The sequence below is a fragment of the Pleurodeles waltl genome, chromosome 2_2 (genome assembly GCF_031143425.1).
Source record: "Pleurodeles waltl isolate 20211129_DDA chromosome 2_2, aPleWal1.hap1.20221129, whole genome shotgun sequence".
In the NCBI taxonomy this organism is placed as follows: domain Eukaryota; kingdom Metazoa; phylum Chordata; class Amphibia; order Caudata; family Salamandridae; genus Pleurodeles; species Pleurodeles waltl.
Genome location: NC_090439.1, coordinates 465671826 through 465693373, shown reverse-complemented (window position 1 = coordinate 465693373; position 21548 = coordinate 465671826). Strand labels below are relative to the sequence as shown.

General features: G+C 41.4%; 1 protein-coding gene across 1 annotated transcript in view; it reads right to left on the bottom strand.

Annotated features, from left to right (window-relative positions):
- LOC138276386 (adhesion G protein-coupled receptor E1-like) overlaps nucleotides 1–21548 on the bottom strand; it is a 718998-nt gene that overhangs the window by 525655 nt on the left and 171795 nt on the right. The window contains exon 2 of the mRNA XM_069219188.1: nucleotides 1415–1456. Coding sequence (XP_069075289.1) covers nucleotides 1415–1456 — 42 coding nt within the window. The remainder of the gene's footprint in view (nucleotides 1–1414; nucleotides 1457–21548) is intronic.

The window sequence follows — 21548 nt, the reverse complement described above, 5'->3', positions numbered from 1 at the left end:
CTTCCTACTGTTATCAAATTCTTCAACTATGGGAGTCATCTAATCTCCAGTACCTGGTCTACCAGGATGACCTCCATGGCCATTTCCTTGCTAAAGTCTTCTCCTTCCTACAGGCTACCTTGACCTGGCCCTTGAAAATCAGGAATGATTGCAGTCCCACCGACCCATGTGCTGCCTGTGTTCTGGTGAATACAACTGAGGTTTTTCCAGCCAGAAAGGCTTCTGTTCTTGGCACCAGGCTAGGGATAATCAAATCATTGCCCAACAGGCATCCAGCACCTTGCTTTTCCATTACTTCAACATCAATCATGGCCAGCTTGCCATTGAGCTCAATCTCAACCTTGCTTCCCTTTTTTCCCATAGCCCAACATGTTCTTTTGGCCAACTCCTTTAGTGTAGACTAGACTAGACTTGGCTATGAAAATGAATGGAGAGCAATATCACAGCCCATGACTGTTCCAAAATAAAAAATGATTTCACGTTGGGGCGCATGACTTCTCTGAATTTGCACTCAGGCTGTGGAACTCTGTATTTCTTCACAGACGTATTTATTTCCCTTTAGCCTGTAGAAATCACATTCTCAAAGACCTTCCTTCAGCATCTTAGTCATCTCATTCAGCACACTTTCCAGAAAAAGAAGCCTGTTTGCTGACTTTTCACAGTAAAAAATTATTTTAACTCAACTCAATATGTGTGGCCTCAAAGGCATAGGGGGCATTGGGAAAAGGGGAAGAGACCCAAGGAAGAGGAGTGACTAATATACTTAGACACACTTCAATGGATGTAGGCATTGAGATAGAAAGGAAAGAGGCAGATAGGCAGAGGCAGTCATTACCAAAGACGGAAATATGGAAATAAAGACAGGGACAGTGGGCCCTAAAAAGTTGTTGAAATATAGACCAAACTATTTGTGTGTAACATTGACTCATACAGAAACACAGAGGTAGCCAACTATGTACGAACACATAATGACTGATGAGGGAGAGAGAGAGAGAGAAAGATGAGAAAGATAATGCCTATTAAAATTAATCCAAACAATTCTCAGATACATGACATAAAATACAATATTTGTTCCTTATAAAATATGGTGTCTCAAAATAAAATTACACTTGATATATGCCCTCTTACTCTCCTAAGTAAACCTTCTATGTCTCTGTCTTTTGACTACTCTTGCCCCCTCACTCCAAATTTTATTCTGACCCACATGTGCATGTGCACGTACTCACACATAATCCTAATCCTGAATGTAATTCACTTACTCTCTGATATAAGCAAACATAATTTAGATGAACAATTGAGAGATGCAAATCTAAATTTTGAACATTTACCTAAAAAATATAACACAGTTAAAAGAAAAAATCCTTCCGCCCCAAGAATCCCCAATTTGTGAAAGAAATAAACCCATACAACTTACCACTTGTACTCCCCAAAGGCAACACAAAATATCCGAGTAATACTGAAATAGAAACATACAATAATTACACATTTTAAAGCAGACTTGGGCAAAGGAGTGACTTTTAGTTTGATTTGTACATACTCATAATGCTGGCTCATTCATGTTTATTCAATTAAATATCTGTTCAATGAAATGTTTTAACATGGTATGGCACAAATCTATGCCAAGTAACAGTAATGGCTGGTAAACCCTCCCAGATATCAGGGTCGGCCTGGGACAAAAGATAGACCTGGGGACCAAAACAAAAGTGGCCCACATTAGCGAAGCATACAGTTTAAAGTAATGGTAATATATAGGAATTAAACAGACAAACCAACCCACCTGGTCATATAACCAGACTGCTAAAAACCAGCTGACATACTGATCTGTTAGACCAGACATTCAGGCACTGCCTGATTGTGCTATCGGTCAGTCCAAAATTGGGCACTTATACCATGCCCAAGTAGGACATAGTGCACAAGTATATGGTGCGAAACCAGTACCCCTCAATATGTGCTGAATAATTCAGGAAATGTGAGGAGTGTCACCCCAAACCCTTCCTTTTTCTTTTTGTCTACCTATAGATTTACCTCTCTTTTTTCCTCCATGGCAGAGCCTGGGGTGCTTTATGTTTTCACTGCAGCAAGTTGCAGTGCCTCTTGCGGCGATTCCTGGCTTGGCTGAGTTTCAGTGAGGGGTGCACGGCTCCCTCAGCTGACACGATTTCCGAGATGTTCTGACAGAGTCAAACAGCTCTCTTGTAGCTGGGACTACATTTCCGGGTTGACCCGTTGTGGTGGAGGATGCGTCCCCAGCGGCTTGCTGCTCAGAGAGTGAGTGGTAGGAACGGGTTTTTTGGACCTGCTTTTTCTACATAATTTGTGTTTGGCCCTGATTGGTGGGCTGTTTATTGCTGCATTTTCATTGGTGTTTTGGGGTAGTTCTCTCCCCTATTTCAGGCTTCGTTTTTTGGGGGCATTTCTGTGTGTGCATCATGGCAGCGCAGTGGGGTACTAAGTGGAGGCACATTCTGTCCTCCTCTTTGTCCTCTGAAGAGGAGGAGGTTCCTGTTTCCCCGAAAAAGTCCCATGTGTCCAGGATTGAGATCGACAGGCCTGCGCCTCTCATGTCTATGGAGGAAGTCCAGGACATGATTGAAATGGCTGTGTCCAGGGCTCTCCAAACAGGGGCTGCCCGATCCAGGCATCCCTCTGCATCTCACGCATCTTTGGCTGCTGGAGGGTGAAGCTCCTTCTACTTCTTCTGGAGGGAGGTATGTGTCCCATGAGGAGATGTGGGACATTTTGGCTCATGTACGGGGCAATACGGACTTCCCTTCCTTTCAGCCGCCTGAGGCAGAGTCCCACTTATTTTCTCAGTATGTTACCCCATCTCGTTTTGCAATACCTTTCCAGGGACCGGTCAAGGATATGGTTTTCTGTGAATGGAAGGAGGTGGACAAGACCCAGGTTCCCTGTTTTCTTCAGAAGTTGCATTTGCTGGAAGGGGAGGATGCTCTGCATCCTTCAGTAAGGCTGGACTCCATGCTGGCTACATTAATTGGAAAAACAGCAGTCATTCCAGAGGACTGTACTCCTACTGATGCTACTGATCAGAAGGTTGACTCTGGGCTGAAAAGGGCTTTTTGGGCTGAAAATCTGTCTTTAGGGGCTGGTATCTTTTCTGCGTATTCTGTACAGTCTTTGGTTCAGGAACTTTGACAAACTGGCAGGGGCAGTGCAGGAGGGCTCTGAATGTTCTGAATTGTTGGCTGTTATGGAGCAGCAGGCTCGATTGATTGCAGACATTTCTTCTGATGTTATCCGCACCTTGGCTATGGCTTTTGGGGTCTTTATGCGGCTAGGAGGTCTCTCTGGCTGCAGCAGTGGAAGGAAGACCCTGGGGTGAAGGCAGCAATTCTGAGACTTCCTTTTCAAGGTCAGGCTCTGTTTGGGGCTCAGTTGCCTGTCATGATTTCTAAGGCTTTTAAATAAAGGAAACATGCTTTGCCTTATAAAGAGGGTGCCGCGTCTAGCAAAGGGTGGAAGACACATCCTAGGCCTTCTCCAAAATATGTACCAAGGTCCTCTTCTTCCAGGAAGCATAGATTTCAGCTCTGCTTTTCTCCTAAACGTTCAGTCCATCTACGAAAGTGGCCTCCAATAAGGGCTCCTGACAATCACAGTCATGGCGGCTATTGGCCGGTTAGAGGAAGGCTGCCGCATTTTCTGTGAGTTTGACTGGAGGATGTCACAGATCGCTGGGTACTGAACATTGTGGAGAATGGCTATTCCATTGAGTTTGATCTCGTTCCTCCAGATATTGGGGTGCGTCCGACACCCTTGCCTGTGGACGGCGGCAGGAGATCGGCACTGGTGGATGGGGTTCAGGACTTGCTTTTGAAAGATGCCACCTCAAGGGTGCATATGGGGTAACACAGAAGAAGGGCTTTTTTCATTGTGTTCCTCGTTCAGAAATTGTCTGGGGGTTTTCGTCCTGTGTTGGATCTCAAGAGGGTGAATTCTAGGATCCAGACTGTGCATTTCAGGATGTTGACTGTACAGGTGATTATAGCTCTGATTGACCCAGGGGTATTTTAGGGCCACTAGATGTGCAGGATGCATACCTTCACGGCCCTATTGCGGTGTCCTCTCAGGAATTCCTGAGGTTTGTAATCGGAACAGACAATTTCCAGTTCTATGTTCTTCCCTTTTGGCACAAATCCTCTCCCAGGGTTTTCACAAAGGTGCTGGCTCCTCTGATGGCTCTTCTTCATGCAGAGGAGGCATCCCTATTTTGACGATCTTTTTGTGCAGAGCCAGTTACGGGTTCATGTGGCAAGAGTATTGCAGGTCCTCCAGGGTCAGGAATTTTTGAAAAACTGGGGGAAATAAGATTTGGAGCCCTTCCAGCACTTGGTGTTCATCAGGGCTCGGTTTCTGACTCTGCATGGGTTGGTGACTGTGTCAGAAAGGAGGTTGCGGTCCCTCCAGGAGCGGATGGGTGCTGTGTTTGAGCAGATGGCTCCCAGGGCTCTCTAATGGTTACGTCTGCAGGGTCACTTGGCTTTGGTGACATTTCTGGCATCTTGGGCCAGATTTCATCTCTTTTGTCTAGTCAACTGGATTCTCTCCCTTTAGTCCCCGGATCCTTGTGATCTTCAAGCGAGGATTCCTGTGGCGGGGTCCATTCACAGGAGGTTGAGTTGGTGGCTGGTGCTGGCTCATCCCTGGCTGGGGGTTCCTCTGTCTCCTTCGGTTCCTGTGGTAGTGATGACTGATGCCAGTCTCTCCGGGTAGGAAGCTTGGCTGGGTTCGGAACCGGTACAGGAGTTTTGGTTTCCCTGGAAGTTGGGAAGGTCCTCGAATTGGAGGGAGTTGAAAGCGGTTCTTCTGACTCTGGTGGATTTTCAGGTGCTAATGAGAGGGGAAGCGGGGCTGGTGCAGACAGACAATTTGGTCCCCAAGACATACATCAACAGACAGGGTGGAACCAGATGTAGGTCTCTGAATCTGATTGCAGAGGATATTTTCTTGTGGGCTCAGGGCTCTATTCTGTCTCTTCAGGCCCTCTACATTCAGGGTATAGATAATATTCAGGAGGATCTGTTGCGCAGGGTCATTCCTTCATCCAAAGATTTTTCCCTTTGGACATCTCTGTTCACTCTTCTAGTGTGGAAGTGGGGTCATCTGGTTGTGGACTTATTTGCATCCTCAGAAAATGAAAGATGATGTGGTTCTGCTCACGGGTTCGGAGTCCTCTGGCTTGAGCAGAGGATGAGCTGACTTGTCAGTGGCCCCAGGGTCTTCTTTATGCATTCCCCCCTTTCAGTTACTCTGCTCTTTTCTGGTATGGGTCCGGAGGGTGGGGGCTCGGGTGCTTTTGATCGCCCCCATCAGCCTCGGGCGAATTGGTTCCCTTTGCATTGGATGTTGTCCAGCGAGCTGGAGTGGGTTCTTTCTTTCCACCCCTCTGCTCTGCTGTTTCCATACCTCTCCCAGGGGTCCCTGCAGAGGCTGCATTTGACGGCTTAGACACTGAACAGCGAGGTTAGACGGTGCTGTGAGTACCTGGTCCTTTGACTGTGACCTTGCAGGCCCTAGGTGTAGGTCTACTTTGCATTCATATGTTCATCAGTGGATCCTGCTGTGGCGTCTCTGTTTTTTGTGATGCAGTTTTTACAGGATGAGGCCTGCATGGGATTGTCTGTGGCTACTTTGCGGGTGCAATGGGCAGCGATCCAGGCCTTTCGGGGGCGTTGGCAGAATTTGAAGGATGAGGGGAATTTGATGCCTAAATTTTTTCAGGACTGTTGAACTTATGTCATATGACCTGGGTTGTTCTGGTTAAGGTTCCCTCTTTTGTCCCCAAGGTTAATTCGGCTTTTTATGCAGGCCAGGAGGTGATCCTACCTGCTTTTTGTTCAGCCCCTTCCTTGGAGCCAGATGTCAGGTTGCATTGTCTGGATATGTGTCGGGCTTTGTTGTGGTACCTGAAGGTGGTTGCGGCTTTTTGGAAAAGACATTCCTTGTCTGTGAATTTTGGCCCTGCTAGGAAAGGGGAGAAGCCTTCTACTGTTTCTTTGAGTCGATGGATCCAGTCAATGGCATTGCTGGCCTATGCTTTGAAGGGGGTGGTGCCTCCTCCAGGGATTCAGGGTAGTTCCATTCATGGTATGGTGGCTACGGTGGCTGAATTCCAGCGCGCATCATGGTGGAGATTTGTAGGGTGGCTACTTGAGCTACTCCCTCCACTTTTGTTCAGCAATATAGAATTGCTGAGTTGGATCGTTTGGAGTCAGTTTTGTATCACAGGGTATTATCCTCTATGATGGAATAGGGGTATTTTTGTGTCCTGCCTGGTTGTAATTAAAGTCTTTCTGTGTTGCAACTCAGTTGTTGGTCTCCTGATTATGTGCTTTGTCTCATTGGTTAATAAGGAAGGTGAGGGAGGACAGGAAGTAATGCGTCCATTACTTACCATTAATGGCATTTCTCCTGGTCCTACTCACTCGCTTTCCTTACAGTTCCCTCCCACCCTCCTGGTAGAGGACGACTGAGTTGCTTTTTGGCTTATTTCTGTACAGGAGGGGCTTGTGGCGGGGGACTTTTTGAAAGGGGAAGGAAGGTGTCTAGGTGAGGGAAGGGACCTCATTGGTTTATAAGGAAGGCGAGGGAGTAGGACTAGGAGTAATGCCATTAGCAGTAAGTGATGGATGAATTAACACTCAATGAGATTTGATCGCTCTTCAAAAGCATAAAGGAGAGAAACCTTTCACATTTAAAAATAAGACTGTCTCCATTTCTGAATTAACAAAATACATTTTCACTTGTTAATTTGTGATTTGCCACTTGGAGATTCACAGTCACCCAATGAGAAAACATCTTTGCTGTTAAGGCAGTTTTGAGGACAAGGGACATATTAAGAATTTCCCTGTTTGGTGGTGTTTCTGCTTTTCCAGCGATGGGAAAGTGGTGAAGTGGAAAGCAGGGCAATAGTATATGCATTGCATACTTCCTCATATGTTTGAGTTTGTAGGGAAAAATACTGAACATGATTAGAACCCTCTGTACATTGGTTTATATCCCCCAGCGGTTTCTCTTTAGTAGGATGACCATGACCCACAGATGTATGTTTGGCAAACATTTAGTCACTTTACCTGTTTTAACTTCTGTCTGTTGTTGAAGATTTACTGTGCACAATACCATGGGGCTTTATATCAGCCCTTTACTTATCACGTGTTGCTGTTCTTGGCAACCTTATTTAACTACTTCTTGTCCAATGGATTTCCTATCTCTTCTTTTTTGTTTGTGACTTCCACTGAAGCATAGCATCTGGACCATCCATTTGATTGATTACTTGTATCCTTCAATGGCTCATATCAGGGAGCTTCTTTTTTTCTTTTTCTGAAAGCACTCTAATGAAGTACATGTATTTTATCCCTCTCGCCACATGCACTGCTTCCACTTCACATACCCGCTTCCTTGCATTCTCCATGCTGCTTCCCACCCCTTCCAGCTCATCCATAAAAGCTAATCAACAGTATTTTTGCAAGGTTTGACAAAAAACAGGGAAAATTGGGAGTGCACACATGGCAGACACGTTTAGAATGTTTTTAGGTCGAGCATAGCAGCGTGCAAGCCCTGCTTTTCTGAAGTTTTGGTATGTATCTGGGCTTTTAACCATGCCCACCGCACGCCCATCACTATCACTCATTCATGGGCTTGCCTTTAAAAAAATCCATTGTTTTCTTTGCAAACTGCTTTACGTTTGTCCCTCCTTAAAGCGGTTTTGTTACCGCCTTGGCCATCGACCCTGTTACATGGATAATTGCACTTTTGCCGATAACTTTGACTACGAGAAAACTTCTTTTTCTTTTTGTCTGTCTCTCTGCGTTCACTGCGGCGCTTTGAATAGGCTCGCTCATGTCAACAGTTTTACTTTTTTATTTTCAGTTTGTGTGGCAAGAAATGTCCAGTTAGGAATTTACAACACTAATAGCATTACCTCAAGCCTTGAATGCTCTCAGAGATTTTCAGTCAGGCCAAATTGCATGATCACATAGAAGCTTGGCTGCATTTGCAGAATCATTCATTACTGCTACTGCTTGTTGACATACTGCATTATCTCACAGCTTATTTCTACATTCTTGTCACTATTCAGTAATACTGCCCCATTCAATTTGTAAATATATTATTAAACCACTTCAAAAACTAATTCTATTAGCACCTATTTTCCTATGTAAATTAAACAGGGGCAGATTCACAAAGAAATTAGGAGCAGCACAGACAGAGATTTCCACCTCCATAAGCATGTTCATTTCTTGCTTTCTTGAATTCAAAAAGATTTCCCAGAGGATGTCTGGAAAGCTGCATTAGGTTCAGGTTTTCAGTTTTACTTCTGGGAACCATATGACATCTCCATCTGGATCATTATCTGCTGTGCAAACATTCTCCATGGTAGAGAACTCCACACAGGGGACTAGGATCACCTATGCAAATGCACAATCTTTTGGTCGCTGGTATTTCTTTATGGGTGAAATATTTTCACAATGGGAAAAGATCCTTCCCCTACACCCCCAATAAAGAGAGGATTGTGTTTGAAAGTAATTTCTTAGGGATTAGTAATAAAATAAAAAAATGTGATCAATAGTAACTGGAATATCTTGAATAGGTATCATCTCAGTAGAATAGGGATTTTGGAACTCGCTGGTATACACATATGGGGGGGATTCAGGTACATGTCAACATGGAAAAAGAGAACATTATTGGCAAATATATATGTGTGGAGGTTGCATTATGTGCCAACAATGCATTAGAGATGTTAGGATCTCTTGTCAATAGTAACCCATGTAACAAAAACATTTACCAATTGTCATAGTGAAAATGTGGTCTATTTAAATATTTGTTAATGTGGTTTATGTTACATAAGTGAAATTCGTCATTTGAACAAGCATAAATCAGCAATTCGAATAAAGGACTCTAAGGTTCCATTGATGGATCACTTTCTTGAAAAGCAGCATGGTGAAAGTGTCTTTTGCTGGTTTATGTTAGATAAAGTGGTTGCTAAGGAGAGGGGTGGTACATTGATAAAAGGAGAAAAATGAGAGAACAGTTTTAATGATTTAAATGATTTTAATGATGAAGTTTAATACATGTAGACATGGGTTAAATAGTAGGAAAGAATGGGAACATGTTATTGGGGCACAACGTGCTTTTGATACTTGGAATACATTTGACCAGGGATTTATATTAAACTGGCAGAAACTAGGAAGTATTAGGAGGTGAATAGCTTGAGATGCCTACTCTGCTAATTAGTGTTATATTTGGGTTGACTATTTGGCTGGGGGCATGCTTATGCTTTTCTCATATTCTGCATTAGAGTTTTTGATTGACTTATATGAGAAACATTTAAGATGGTTTAAGGGTGGTCAGGTTTGGTATGACCCCCGAAATAAGAAGATAGTTTTTTGTTTTGTTTATAGTATCTGTGTTTTTAATGAATAGGTACAAATGTCCATGCGTACCGTGTTTGGGCATTGGGTACACAATATATAAAGGGAGTTTCAAATGAAGAAGAGAATCGGTGAGTGATTGAATGATGGAGCCGGTTTCGATCAGTTAGATGCTGTAACTAAGCAATGTCACCAGTCATACAATAGGTCTCTTCAAGTGTATTCACTTGAGGGGATATATAATGGTAAATGAGCACGCTGGGTATTTTTTAAACTACTGGGGTGCTATGGATGGATTGAGTTCTTTTGGATGTAAATGAGAACAGGTAAATATGGATTTAGCATATAAAGATGGAGACATAGGAAGTAGGGTGGAGCCAATGAAGGAGAGGTTTATTGAGAAATGGGGTATTGGGCAGCAGCTGGCACCACGGATATGTTGTGACAGTTCATTTCTCATATGGAAGCAAGTAATATTGATGAAGAAGGAAGATAAATGGGTTGAGAGAAATGTAGAATGAGGGTGTGTTTGAACCTATGTAGGTGTTATGTGTTGAGAGTTATAAATAAGTTTCCCCTGTATTTTCAAAGGTACAAAATTGATTGAAAAATTCACACAACACAAAGGTTGATTAATAAAGAAATAGGACAATATATTGGGATGTGAATTTGCGTGGTGGTTTGGTTACATAAGGCTCTCTTATTATATGTCCTATAGGAATTGTTAAGTGGACATTACAGCAAGGCTGAAACCACATAACCTGATGAGGTGAAAAACAATTGGCTTTAGTCCATAGGTGATGAATGTTAGAGGTATTAGAGAAGCGGTGATTGATCTTGCTGTTTGAGATTGAATCAAGCCATATATTTTATATTTTTTATTACTCCATTTTTTAGGACCCTAACAACTCTAATGCATTGTTGGCAAATAATGCAACCTCTGCACATATAATTGCCAACAATTCTCTCTTTTTCCATGTTGGCATGTACCTGATTTTTTTTAATTTTTAGATAAGGAGATAGTACACCATAAAGATTCCTATAAAGAAGGCACTTTGTACCTGAACTGGTATTCAGTGAAGGTCACATTAAATCATGGATTATTTGCACTGTTATAGAGTGTAATGAATTATGTGGTTACATTTGGGTGAGAAATGTTTTATTGTAGGTAGGATATGTTACATTTCACATTTGAATAGGAAAAATATTATCTGATATATGTTTGTCCTTTACTATAGTTGATGATTGAAGATGTCTTCTATCTGATAAATTAGGAAAGGAAAGAGATACGTTATCAAGATATTCCGCTTGGTCAGAGGAAGATTTTTAAGAGCTCATTAGACTTAGGGGGTCATTCTGACCCCGGCGGACCGAGACCGCCGGGGCCAGGGTCGGAGGGAGCACCGCCGACAGACCGGCGGTGCCCCGCAGGGCATTCTGACCGCGGCGGTTCAGCCGCGGTCAGATGCGGGAAACCGGCGGTCTCCCGCCGGTTTCCCGCTGCCCCAATGAATCCTCCATGGCGGCGGAGCGCGCTCCGCCGCCATGGGGATTCAGACACCCCCTACCGCCATCTATGGATGGCGGTAGGGGGTGCCGCGGGGCCCCTGGGGGCCCCTGCAGTGCCCATGCCAATGGCATGGGCACTGCAGGGGCCCCCGTAAGAGGGCCCGCATAGTATTTCAGTGTCTGCAAAGCAGACACTGAAATACGCGACGGGTGCAGCTGCACCCGTCGCACCCCTGCAACTCCGCCGGCTCCATTCGGAGCCGGCATCCTCGTTGCAGGGGCATTTCCGCTGGGCCGGCGGGCGCTCTTTTGGAGAGCGCCCGCCGGCCCAGCGGAAATGTGAAAATGGCCGCCGCGGTCTTTTGACCGCGGTGCGGTCATTCGGCGGCGGGACCTTGGCGGACGGCCTCCGCCGTCCGCCAAGGTCTGAATCAGGCCCTTAATATTGACATCACCACTGGGTAAGTTAGTATGATTTATTTGTTTGGAAGAATGAGTGATTGACAATTAAGTCTTGAAAGAGTGTGTGTCTGAAGTTATTATGAATAGTATTTAGGGGTCATCTTACAAGTGAATTAGTAACACATGAAGCTGTGGGATATATATGGTTTTAATCAGTCATTAATTTGGAAGGTAGTTTTTACTGTTTTATAACTGTAGGGTCTTGTTTTCATCGACTGTATAATTCTTTTAGGTGTTTATTAATGTATTATTGTTGTCCTTTTTCAAAGATGCTATATAAAATTGTTTAGTAGAATATATATATATATATATATATATATATATATATATATATATATATATATATATATATATATATATATTCCTGATAAAGATGGTTATTGATAACAGTGTCCATCAAAATGCCTAGATGGAAGATTAAAGCAGAATCTGCAGTGCAGGGGGCGTCTTTATATGTGATGCAATGTTTTCATGAACACCTAATGAAAAAATGAGCATATATTCAGTTTTGATAATGACTAGATTGTTATATCTCAATTGTTCTCCCTTATGTCACTGTGTTTTCATTATTTTTTTACTTTTATTCTTTCTATTTTGTATTCATTTGTATGATGTACATGTGTTTTAAATTTAAAGGTGTTATTTGAAATGGAATATTAATGTGAAACTATTTTATATAGGAGTTTTAAAGCAATATATATGTTTCTAACCTTCTGTGGTATTTAAAAGCGGTGTAATTTTATAGATGAGGGGTGACTGGAGAGTGATGCTTGAGTGGTTCATGTGATTTATGTGTTTTTTTATCCTGAGGGGTACTTTGTACTTCTTCTGTAAAGTGGAACACTGTCCCCTTGATGTGTGGGGTCTCGCTATCCTGTTTTACATTTAACTCGTGTTTAAACACCTTCATCAGGTGGGCTGTCCATCCAGTGGAGTTCACAACCTCCATGCAAAAAGAAACACAAGCATAAGAACCCCCTTGGGGCCCACACTGTCTACTGTGCAGCAAACAACCAAAAGTACACCAAAGGAGAACCTGTGAAAACTCACAGAGCACCAAAGTGCACTCAAAACTATACACACTCCCCGTCTTTGGACTCACACAATCATGCTGCACACAGTAAAACATTGCAAGCAACACATGAATAAAATTGGCAAAAAAATTAATTCATGATCTATGACACACAATTGAAACACACATTCGCACTAAATACCTATGAATGTCACACCCATCAACAGTAGAATTAATTAAAATAAACCAATTATAAGAAATCGGGCTTTTATTTGAGAAGGATGTGAGCCCTTCACAAGTAATCAATCCACAATTGTCTTGTAACTGGTAAGAAAGTATCCCATTGTAGCACTTGATTCTGAACAATCCAAGGCATACTGGCGCCTACTCAGGAGAGGTGGTGTAGGCTAGCGATCCCAGTTCACTGATATGCACAGCACTGAAGAAATTATTGTCCAATCAATGCTTTTTGTTTTGAAATAGAAAATATCACTTCAATTACACACTGTTAGACCTGACCTCATCGGCATGGTATCCCCCCCTAATATTTTGTGCCTTCACTCTTCTGTTTTTTGTTGGCCTCAGGACTCTTTACACTTTTCCAATGCTAACCTGTGCTAAAGTGCTGGTGGTCTCGCCCTAAATCATGGTACAATTGGCTTACACTTAAATGGCACACTTAATGCACCTCTATGTCCATAGTAAATGGTACTACCTGTACCCATGATCTGTAAATTAAACTACTACTAGTGGGACTGCAGCACTCATGGTGCCATCCACTAAAGTGGCCCCTTAGACAAATTCTCAGACCTTGTATTACAGCCTTTAATTCAGTTTTCATCTGTAATTTTGACATAGCGAAATAAACCATTTGCCAGGTTTAAAAGTTCCTCTTCAATACCTATAAGTTACACCTGAGGTAGGCCCTAAGGGCTCAGATGGCAGGGTGCATTCTATTTAAAAAGTAAGACATGTAGGTGTGGGACTTTCCGTGTCCTGGTAGCAGAAACCTCCTAAAGTTGTTTTTCATTACTGCAAGGCTTATCTCTCCCATTAACTAACACTGAGTTACCTTAATACATTAATAAGTGATAATGTAGGAATATTACAGTGAAATGGATTGTAATTAAGAAACCCTCTTCAATGGTGAAGTCAGATTTTAAGTCACAATTCTCAAAATGCCACTTTTAGAAAGTTAACAATATAAGGGGCATCAAACTTACTCCCCTAGGAACTGGATATAGACAATGTCTAACTAATAGGTGTTCCTAGAGAAATCATTTAGATATAGTATATGTCAAAAATACACTAGCCAAAAAGATCCAATCTTCAATTAATGGGCAAGACAACTCCGTACTGCTCTAATCCAATATATGGCTAATCCATAGGACTCATAAAATTCAAAATATACAACAGATACAATGAATGAATTATATCTTAACAGTCCGAAACAAAAGATCAAGGAAGAGGTTCTAACCCTTCTCTAGACCAAGTCCTATAAAATAATTGCCTGGGTTACAGTCCCAATCCAAGCAATATTAAGGTCTTTCAATTCAGCTTGTCCAATGAGAATGTAATGTTGATTTTTCAGTCTGTAGTGGCAGTCAAAGGTCCATCAAACCATCATCAAGACTCAGGCCCTCATTAGGAGTTTGGCAGGCGGAAAAGGCTGCCCACCAAACTCCTGCAGGTCAGGAGACCGCCAGTGCAGTCTCCTTCCCGCCGGCCCTAGCTCGAAATGCACAACAACATTGACGCTGGTTTGTAATACAGCCGGCGGCAATGCTGTTGTGCGTCGGGTGCACCAGCACCCGTCGTGTAAATCACTGTCTGCAAAGCAGACAACGATTTACGTGAGGTGGCTGGCTGGGGGGGCCCTGGCACCCTGTCTCCACCAGCCTTTCACCACGGTCGTAATGTCGCGGTCAGACTCCCGCTTTGGCGGCGGTCCGATAGCCACCATGACCCTGAAAGTTTGGTGACTGCCAGGGTCATAATGAGGCCCTCAGTTTTGTGAGAAAGTTGTCCATCAAGGACCATACGTACACATAATAAAAATTAATTGTAAAACAGTATGTGCAAACAACTCAATCACACCATGTGTACCACCTGTTGAACCTAAAGACACACCTCAAACACAGGTGTGGATGCTGACATAAATCACCACCTACATACCAAAAAGCATCTGCTAAAAAAGTTACGATAAAGGTAGCACAAATGCGCCTCATAACAAAGAAAATGTGAAAAACATGCAGCCATAACTCAATGTGTAAGGCTCCCAGGCAAAAATCAATTAATTCCAATACTTACAACATGTTGCAATTATTGACTCTGTAACAACACAAAAGGGGACTTAAACCTACCGTCTGCAATAAACACAGATATCATGATCACTAAACTGTCATATAATGTCCACTCCAAAAGCTACACTGCCTTCAGTCAGAAACTTTGTTACCTTCTTAATGAGTGAATGCAAGCGTCTGTCTCCATTGGCATCTGCTCTGTCAGCATGAGTCAGATTCGAACGTTGACGGTCTTCCTGGCGTGTTGAAATAAGGAAATCGTACCTCACATGACCATCACTGTTACTATGGTGGCCATCTTGAAGTGATTATAATATCTATCTCATCCTCAGTATGTGAAGACTTTTGTAATAACAACAACGAAAATATCATAGTCCTTATCAACCTCACAATTGTAATACTAAATAGATTAATCTTGGCCATCTGCTTCAGCTAGTTCTAATCGGGTTTGGATGCTGTCTGTTTTCTTGATGTTAACGGAAGATCTCATAACAATCACAGTGGCCCTGTTGGCCATCTTAGAATGTTACTATGGCCTATCTTATCCCTTTAGGCAACTAGGTTTGCATTCACAATCCTGCTGTCCGTGTCACAGGAACCTAACACATACATAAAAAGGAAAAAAGAAAAGAAAAAAGGGGGAAGATTAAATCCCTTGCTATCCAAAGTTAAATAGCCAGCAGCCACAACAACTAATACAACTAAATGTCACAAGTGGTTAACTCAAGAGTTTAACCAGAAGGGATTCATACCCTTCATACCAATCATAGGACAGGATAATAAACAATAGAATGCAATCCACTTTAAAAAAAAAAATAGGAAGGGCGCAATCCAATCTGCTTGTACTTTTTTTCAAGCTCTGCGATCTCTTTTTAATCCTTTCTATGTGAAACTGCTCTAAAACATATAGAAAGGATTAAAAAAGAGATTGCAGAGCTTGAAAAAAAGTTCTTGGACGTTCAAACCGTAACCAACACTAAAGAAACTCTAAAAAAGTAATGACTGATTTTGAAAGAACTAACATTTTGAAGACAACTGGTAAGTTACAGAAAGATATTAGGTGATATGGCAAAAAACATACATATCCATTTTTAAACAAAGACTTTTATCAAGATGTAAATACTGGTGGTACTCAGAAACTTATTGTTACCTTTTCAGATAGTACTAGTGATTCGGACAGTGACAACTCTGCCTCAACTGCAGGCCGAACCAACACAAACTGCAGTACTGATCCCTCCATCTCTAGACAAACCTTTTTAGTAAGGGGCCAGAGAACAGCACATGGCAGGCCAAGTAACTTCAGACTGGGGTGGTTCAGGAACCATTACACCCCAGGGATCAGGCAAGAAAGGAACCAATATTATGAGTGGTAGACACTGTGGCATACAATATTGGTTCAGAGAATGTATCTATCTTTAACTTGTCTTCACATGAGTTAAGTTCTAAAGAAATTGAAGTCCTGAGTACTGGTTTATCCTTTGTGCAAACTCACAGGATTGACCCATTTTTTAATCAAGTAGATCTATACAAATCTTTTAGGACCCTGAGATTAAAATTTTGGTTTTACAAGACTTTATATGTCAGTTCAGAGAGTATCACAGGCTTGTGATGCCCCTCTACATTTTTTACTCCTTCCATTTTGATGCCGAAAGAAATCATAATGTTTGGGAATATGGTTCTATTTAAGGTGGAGCAAGTATTAAAGGAACATGAGTACGTACAGTTTAACTTAACTAGAGCGAAAAATGAAGCCTTATCCTCCGTTATCTAGCAATACAAATTTAGTTATAAAACCTGCAGATAAAGGCAGAAGCATCATTATTCAAGATGAAACAGACTAAGAGCAGAAAGTTTTAAGGCAATTACAAAATCCTTCACATTATAAAAGTTTAAAAAAGATCCAACTGCATGTATCAGAAATGAAATCTTGGAAGTGACCAATAAGGGTCTTAACAGAGGGTGCTTAAGCAAAACAGAGTATGATTACCTCAACAAAGAGGATTTGCTATACCAGCCTTTTATGTTTTACCAAAAATTCACAAAGATGTTACAACCACTTGCAGATTTTTTTATTTTTTTATTCACCGTTCGTACTTCTAACCAGATCCTACACAAGGGATAATCTGTCTGTGATTACTCAAATAGAAGGGGCTCCTTTTAATCTGGATTTTGAGATCTTGGTTGCAATGGATATAGAAAATGTGTACACCAATATACCACAAGGTGAGCCACTTGAAGTAATTACCACCATTCTTGACTCTACTGATTTTATCATAAGCTGTGCTCAAATTACATTGGAACAAAATTACTTCTTGTTCAGCGATGAATTCTTTGGTCAAATAAAGGGAGTAGCGATGGGAGCTGTGTTTGCTCCTGATATTGAGAATCTATATGTGGCTCTTTTTGAAGAGCATACTATCTATTAGGAGGGCGACCGTTATGGTAATATCATAATAAAATGGCTTTGGTATCTTGATGACATTTTCTTTGTGTGGCATGGCCCATTGGGTGATCTGTTACAGTTTCATGAATGGATTAATAATCAAAATACAAATTTAAATTTCACCATGGAACATGACACCCATTCCATTAACTTCCTAGATTTGAAAATGAAGGTTGATTGAGATATAATAACCATCGTCCCAGGAATTTAAGGGGTCATTTACCATTTTGCCAATTTTTATGGATCAAAACACAATTGCACCAAGAAAGAAGACTATTTTATGGAAGCCAAGATGTTAATGTCTAAATTGATTGAGAGAGGCTACCCATATAGATTGGTTAAACAATCTCTGAAACATGCTTAGTATTACGACCACCAGGCTTTACTCCAGGTTAAAGAAAAAGCTGCTCACTCTTGTATGACATGTGTTACAACTTTTGGTTCTAGGTTGAATAGAATTAAAAAGATCATTTTGAAAAACTGGTACATGTTATCTTCTCTTGAGACTGGACTTGAGAAACCATTGTTTGTCTTTAAAAAGGGAAAAAACTGAGAGACAGTTTAGTGAGAGGCTATAATGAACCAATATCGAGAACACTGAGTAACATCTGGGGGCTTACTCCTGGGGACGGACATTACCCCTGTGGGAACTGCAGTGAATGTGCTTCCACCAGAATTGTGAACACATGTAGCTTGAATGAAAGAACGTGGCAGTTGAATCATTTTACCAATTGTGGTTCCAAAAATGTCATTTATTGTATTCAATGCCCATGTACTTTATACTATATTGGTAAAACAACTCAGGAATTTAGAAAGCGGATCAATCAATCACAGATACACTGTAATGATGGGAATGCTCCCATGGTTGAACATTAAAATTTTATGAGACATGCCCCCATTGATATAAAGTGTTTTGTATTTGATGTCATGAAACCCTTAAAAAGATGTGCAAATGTGCATCGTCTGTTGACCATTATAGAGAACTGATGAATTTGGTTAGCAGATACAGTAAAGAAGGGCTTGAACCAACAGGTGGAATGGCAAATACTAGCAACTTTTTAAACTGCCTCACTGGATTATCTTGAGTTGAAGAGTTACTATGGTGTATATGATTCTATTTTGAGCTGCATTGATCTAGACATATTCGTCTGTGGAAAAGGCTTCAATATGGAGGTCAATCTTATACGTGCTAATATGGAGGATGGATAAAAATCGAATAGTACAAGTGGATTGGATTGTGTCGTCCTTCCTTTTTTTTTAAGTGGGTTGCCTCTTTACGTTTATTATCATGTCCTGTGATAGGTATGAAGGGTGTGAGTCCCTTCTGGTTAAACTCTTGAGGTACCCACTTTTGACATTTAGTTGTATTAATTGTTGTGGGTGCTGGTGATTTAACTTTGAAGAGCAAGTGATTTAATCTTCCCCCTTTTTTCTTAAGTTTTTTATTTTTATGTATATCTTAGGCTCCGGTGATGTGGACAGCAGAATTGTGAATGCAAACCTAGTTCCCTAAAGGGAAAAGATAGGCCATAGTAACATCCTAAGGTGGCCGACAGGGTCACTGTGATTGTTACGAGATCCTCCGTTAATATCAAGGAAACAGGCAGTGTCCAAAGACGATTAGAACTAGCTGAAGCAGATGGCCAAGGTGAACCTATTTAGTATTACAATTGTGAGGTTGTTGAAGACTATGATATTTTCCTTGTTGTTATCACAAAAGTCTCCACATACTGGGGATGAGATAGACATTATAGTCACTTCAAGATGGACGCCATAGTAACAGCAATGGTCACGTGAGGTGTAATTTTCTTATTTCAACGCGCCAGGAACCGACAGCGTTCAAATGTGACTCGTGCTGATAGAGCAGATGCCGATGGAGACAGACGCTAGCGGATCCTCGTTAAGAAGGTAACAATGTGTTTGATTAGAGCCAGTGTGGTTTCTGGATTGGACATTATATGGTGGTTTAGTGATCATAATATCTGTGTTTATTGTAGTTTGTAGGTTTAAGTCTCCTTTGTGTTGCTACGGAGTCAGTAATTGCAACCTGCTGTAAGTAATGAAATGGATTGATTTTTGTCTGGGAGCCTTACACATTGACTTACGCATGCATGTTTTACACGCTTTCTTTGTTTTGAGGTGTGTTTGTACTACCTTTATGGGGAGATTTTTAGTAGATGCTTTTTGGAATGTAGGTGGTGGTTTATATCAGTATTCACACCTGTGTTTACAGTGTTTCCTTGGGTTCAAAAGGCAGTACACATGGTGGGATTGAGTTGTTTGCACGTACCGTTTTACAATTAATTTTTTATCATGTGTAGGTATGGTCCATGTTGGACAACTTTCTCGCTATATTGAGTCCTGATGATGATCTGACGGACCTTTGACTGCCACTACAGACTAAAATGTCGACATTACCTTCTCATTGGACAAGCTGGATTGAAAGACCATGATATCGCTTGGATTGGGACTGTAAACCAGGCAATTATTGTATAGGACTTGGTCAAGAGGAGGGTTGGAACCTGTTCCTGGATCTTTTGTTTCAGACTCTTGGGATGTAATACTATGATCTAGAGGAGGTTGTATACAGAGTTGTTTGTGATAGGACAGACATTTGTTGTATCTGTTGTATATTTTGAATTTTATAAGTCCTATGGGATAGCAATATATTAGATTAGAACAGTAGAGTTGTCTTGTCCATTTATTGAAGATTGGATCTTTTTAACTAGTGTATTTTTACACATACTATATCTAAATGATTTCTCTATAAGCACCTATTAGCTAGACACTTTTAGAAGTTGGCATTTTTTTGTCCTAACCATTTGTGCCTTCTGGAAGTATTCTAGGTCACATGACTGTCAATGTCTTTGCTGTTGAGTTTTGTGTATTCCTGCCAGACAATGACACAAAAAGGGGCTTAGGTGTGGACAGGATGGCTAGGGGATGAGCTGTGCCCTGCGCCACTTAAACTTCAGTAGGCTTGCCACCAGCACACACAATGTATCCTGACACCAGCCTTTTGTCAAAAATACCCAAAAATGCTATGTTCCCTCAAGGGTGCATGTCTTCATGCGCACACACCATGCTACCCTGATGCACCCAGAGTCTTTCATGGAGCACGCAGGCCACATTAGAAGCCAGGAAAACCTTTGTTGTGGTGGCATGTCTTTCAGACTGGCTCATGAAAACTATTATAGTGAGCTGCACTACAAAAAGATCAAGAAACCCAACTAAGAAGGAGGTAAGACATCTAACAAGCCTGGAGGAGGTGAGAGTGCATAGTTCTTTTGAGAGATTGAAAAGGTAGGTCTCACGAACAATGATTTATTCACAAATGGCCCATGGCAACTTTTCTGGTGTTTGCATTCACATTTCCCATGGACATCATATCACTCCTGAGGTGGGAACCCCTAAATGTCTCACTTAAGGGGACAAAGCATAGAGACTTGTTACACTGAGAAAAGATGGTCTCCAAACGTTGTTCTAAAAGTAAATAGAAAACCTGATAATTCATTCTCCTGCTGCCCAAAACTTCACAGTTTCTTAATGTCATATATATAATTGCATTGAGCCACATTTATCGAAAGGGATAGTTTTAAAACATGAACTTTGACACATTTAGGCTTTGGCTTTTGCAACAGACATTTTGTTAGAATGGGATAAGGTGTCTTTAAACCTAAACAAAGTGCATTTCTTTAACATATGGAAGCTTTCCACCTTAGCACGTTAGATTGTTTTTGCAATATTTATTAAAAGTGTTTTTAAACATGCACTGGGAAACATTCCAGCCCCGCCCTGATGACAATACTATTAGTACATTAGGAGGTGAATTAGTTTGTCATGTGTACCTTATGCATGGATTAGATTCTTATTATAAATAGAGCAACAATTTAGATTAATAAATCAAATACACAGGGTTTTTTGTACAGAGTACCCCCTGAATGGACATTTTCAAAGGTGCTCTCCTATGTTATAATGAACAAAAAGGAGATTTGACTAAATAAAATATTTACCTTTGATCAAACAGTTTGGTCAGTCAGGGAAGCTGGAACTGATCCCAGATTTTCCAGTTTCACACTGCAATTCGGTCACCAGATGCATATCTCTCAACTCAAAGGTTAATACTTTGTTCATAATTCATGAAGGATGAGTTTAGAGAGTAGGTGGCATGCAGAATTCATACTTTATTTTTGGCATGTTGGCTCAGCACACAGCGCAAAGCTTGCTCAAGGACATAAGGGCTCTTCACAACAGAAACCACCTGATAAAAATGTTTTTTCCAGCACAGTGATATTTAAAGAGATTTGAACACTGTTTCCCATGTGACATGGTCGGCAACTATTGCTACGAGGCAACATTGCCTCCTGCGAAAGTTCCGCTCATTTTCGGTTTGCAGATCGTAGAGGACCTCAAGCTGAGCCACAGCTAGG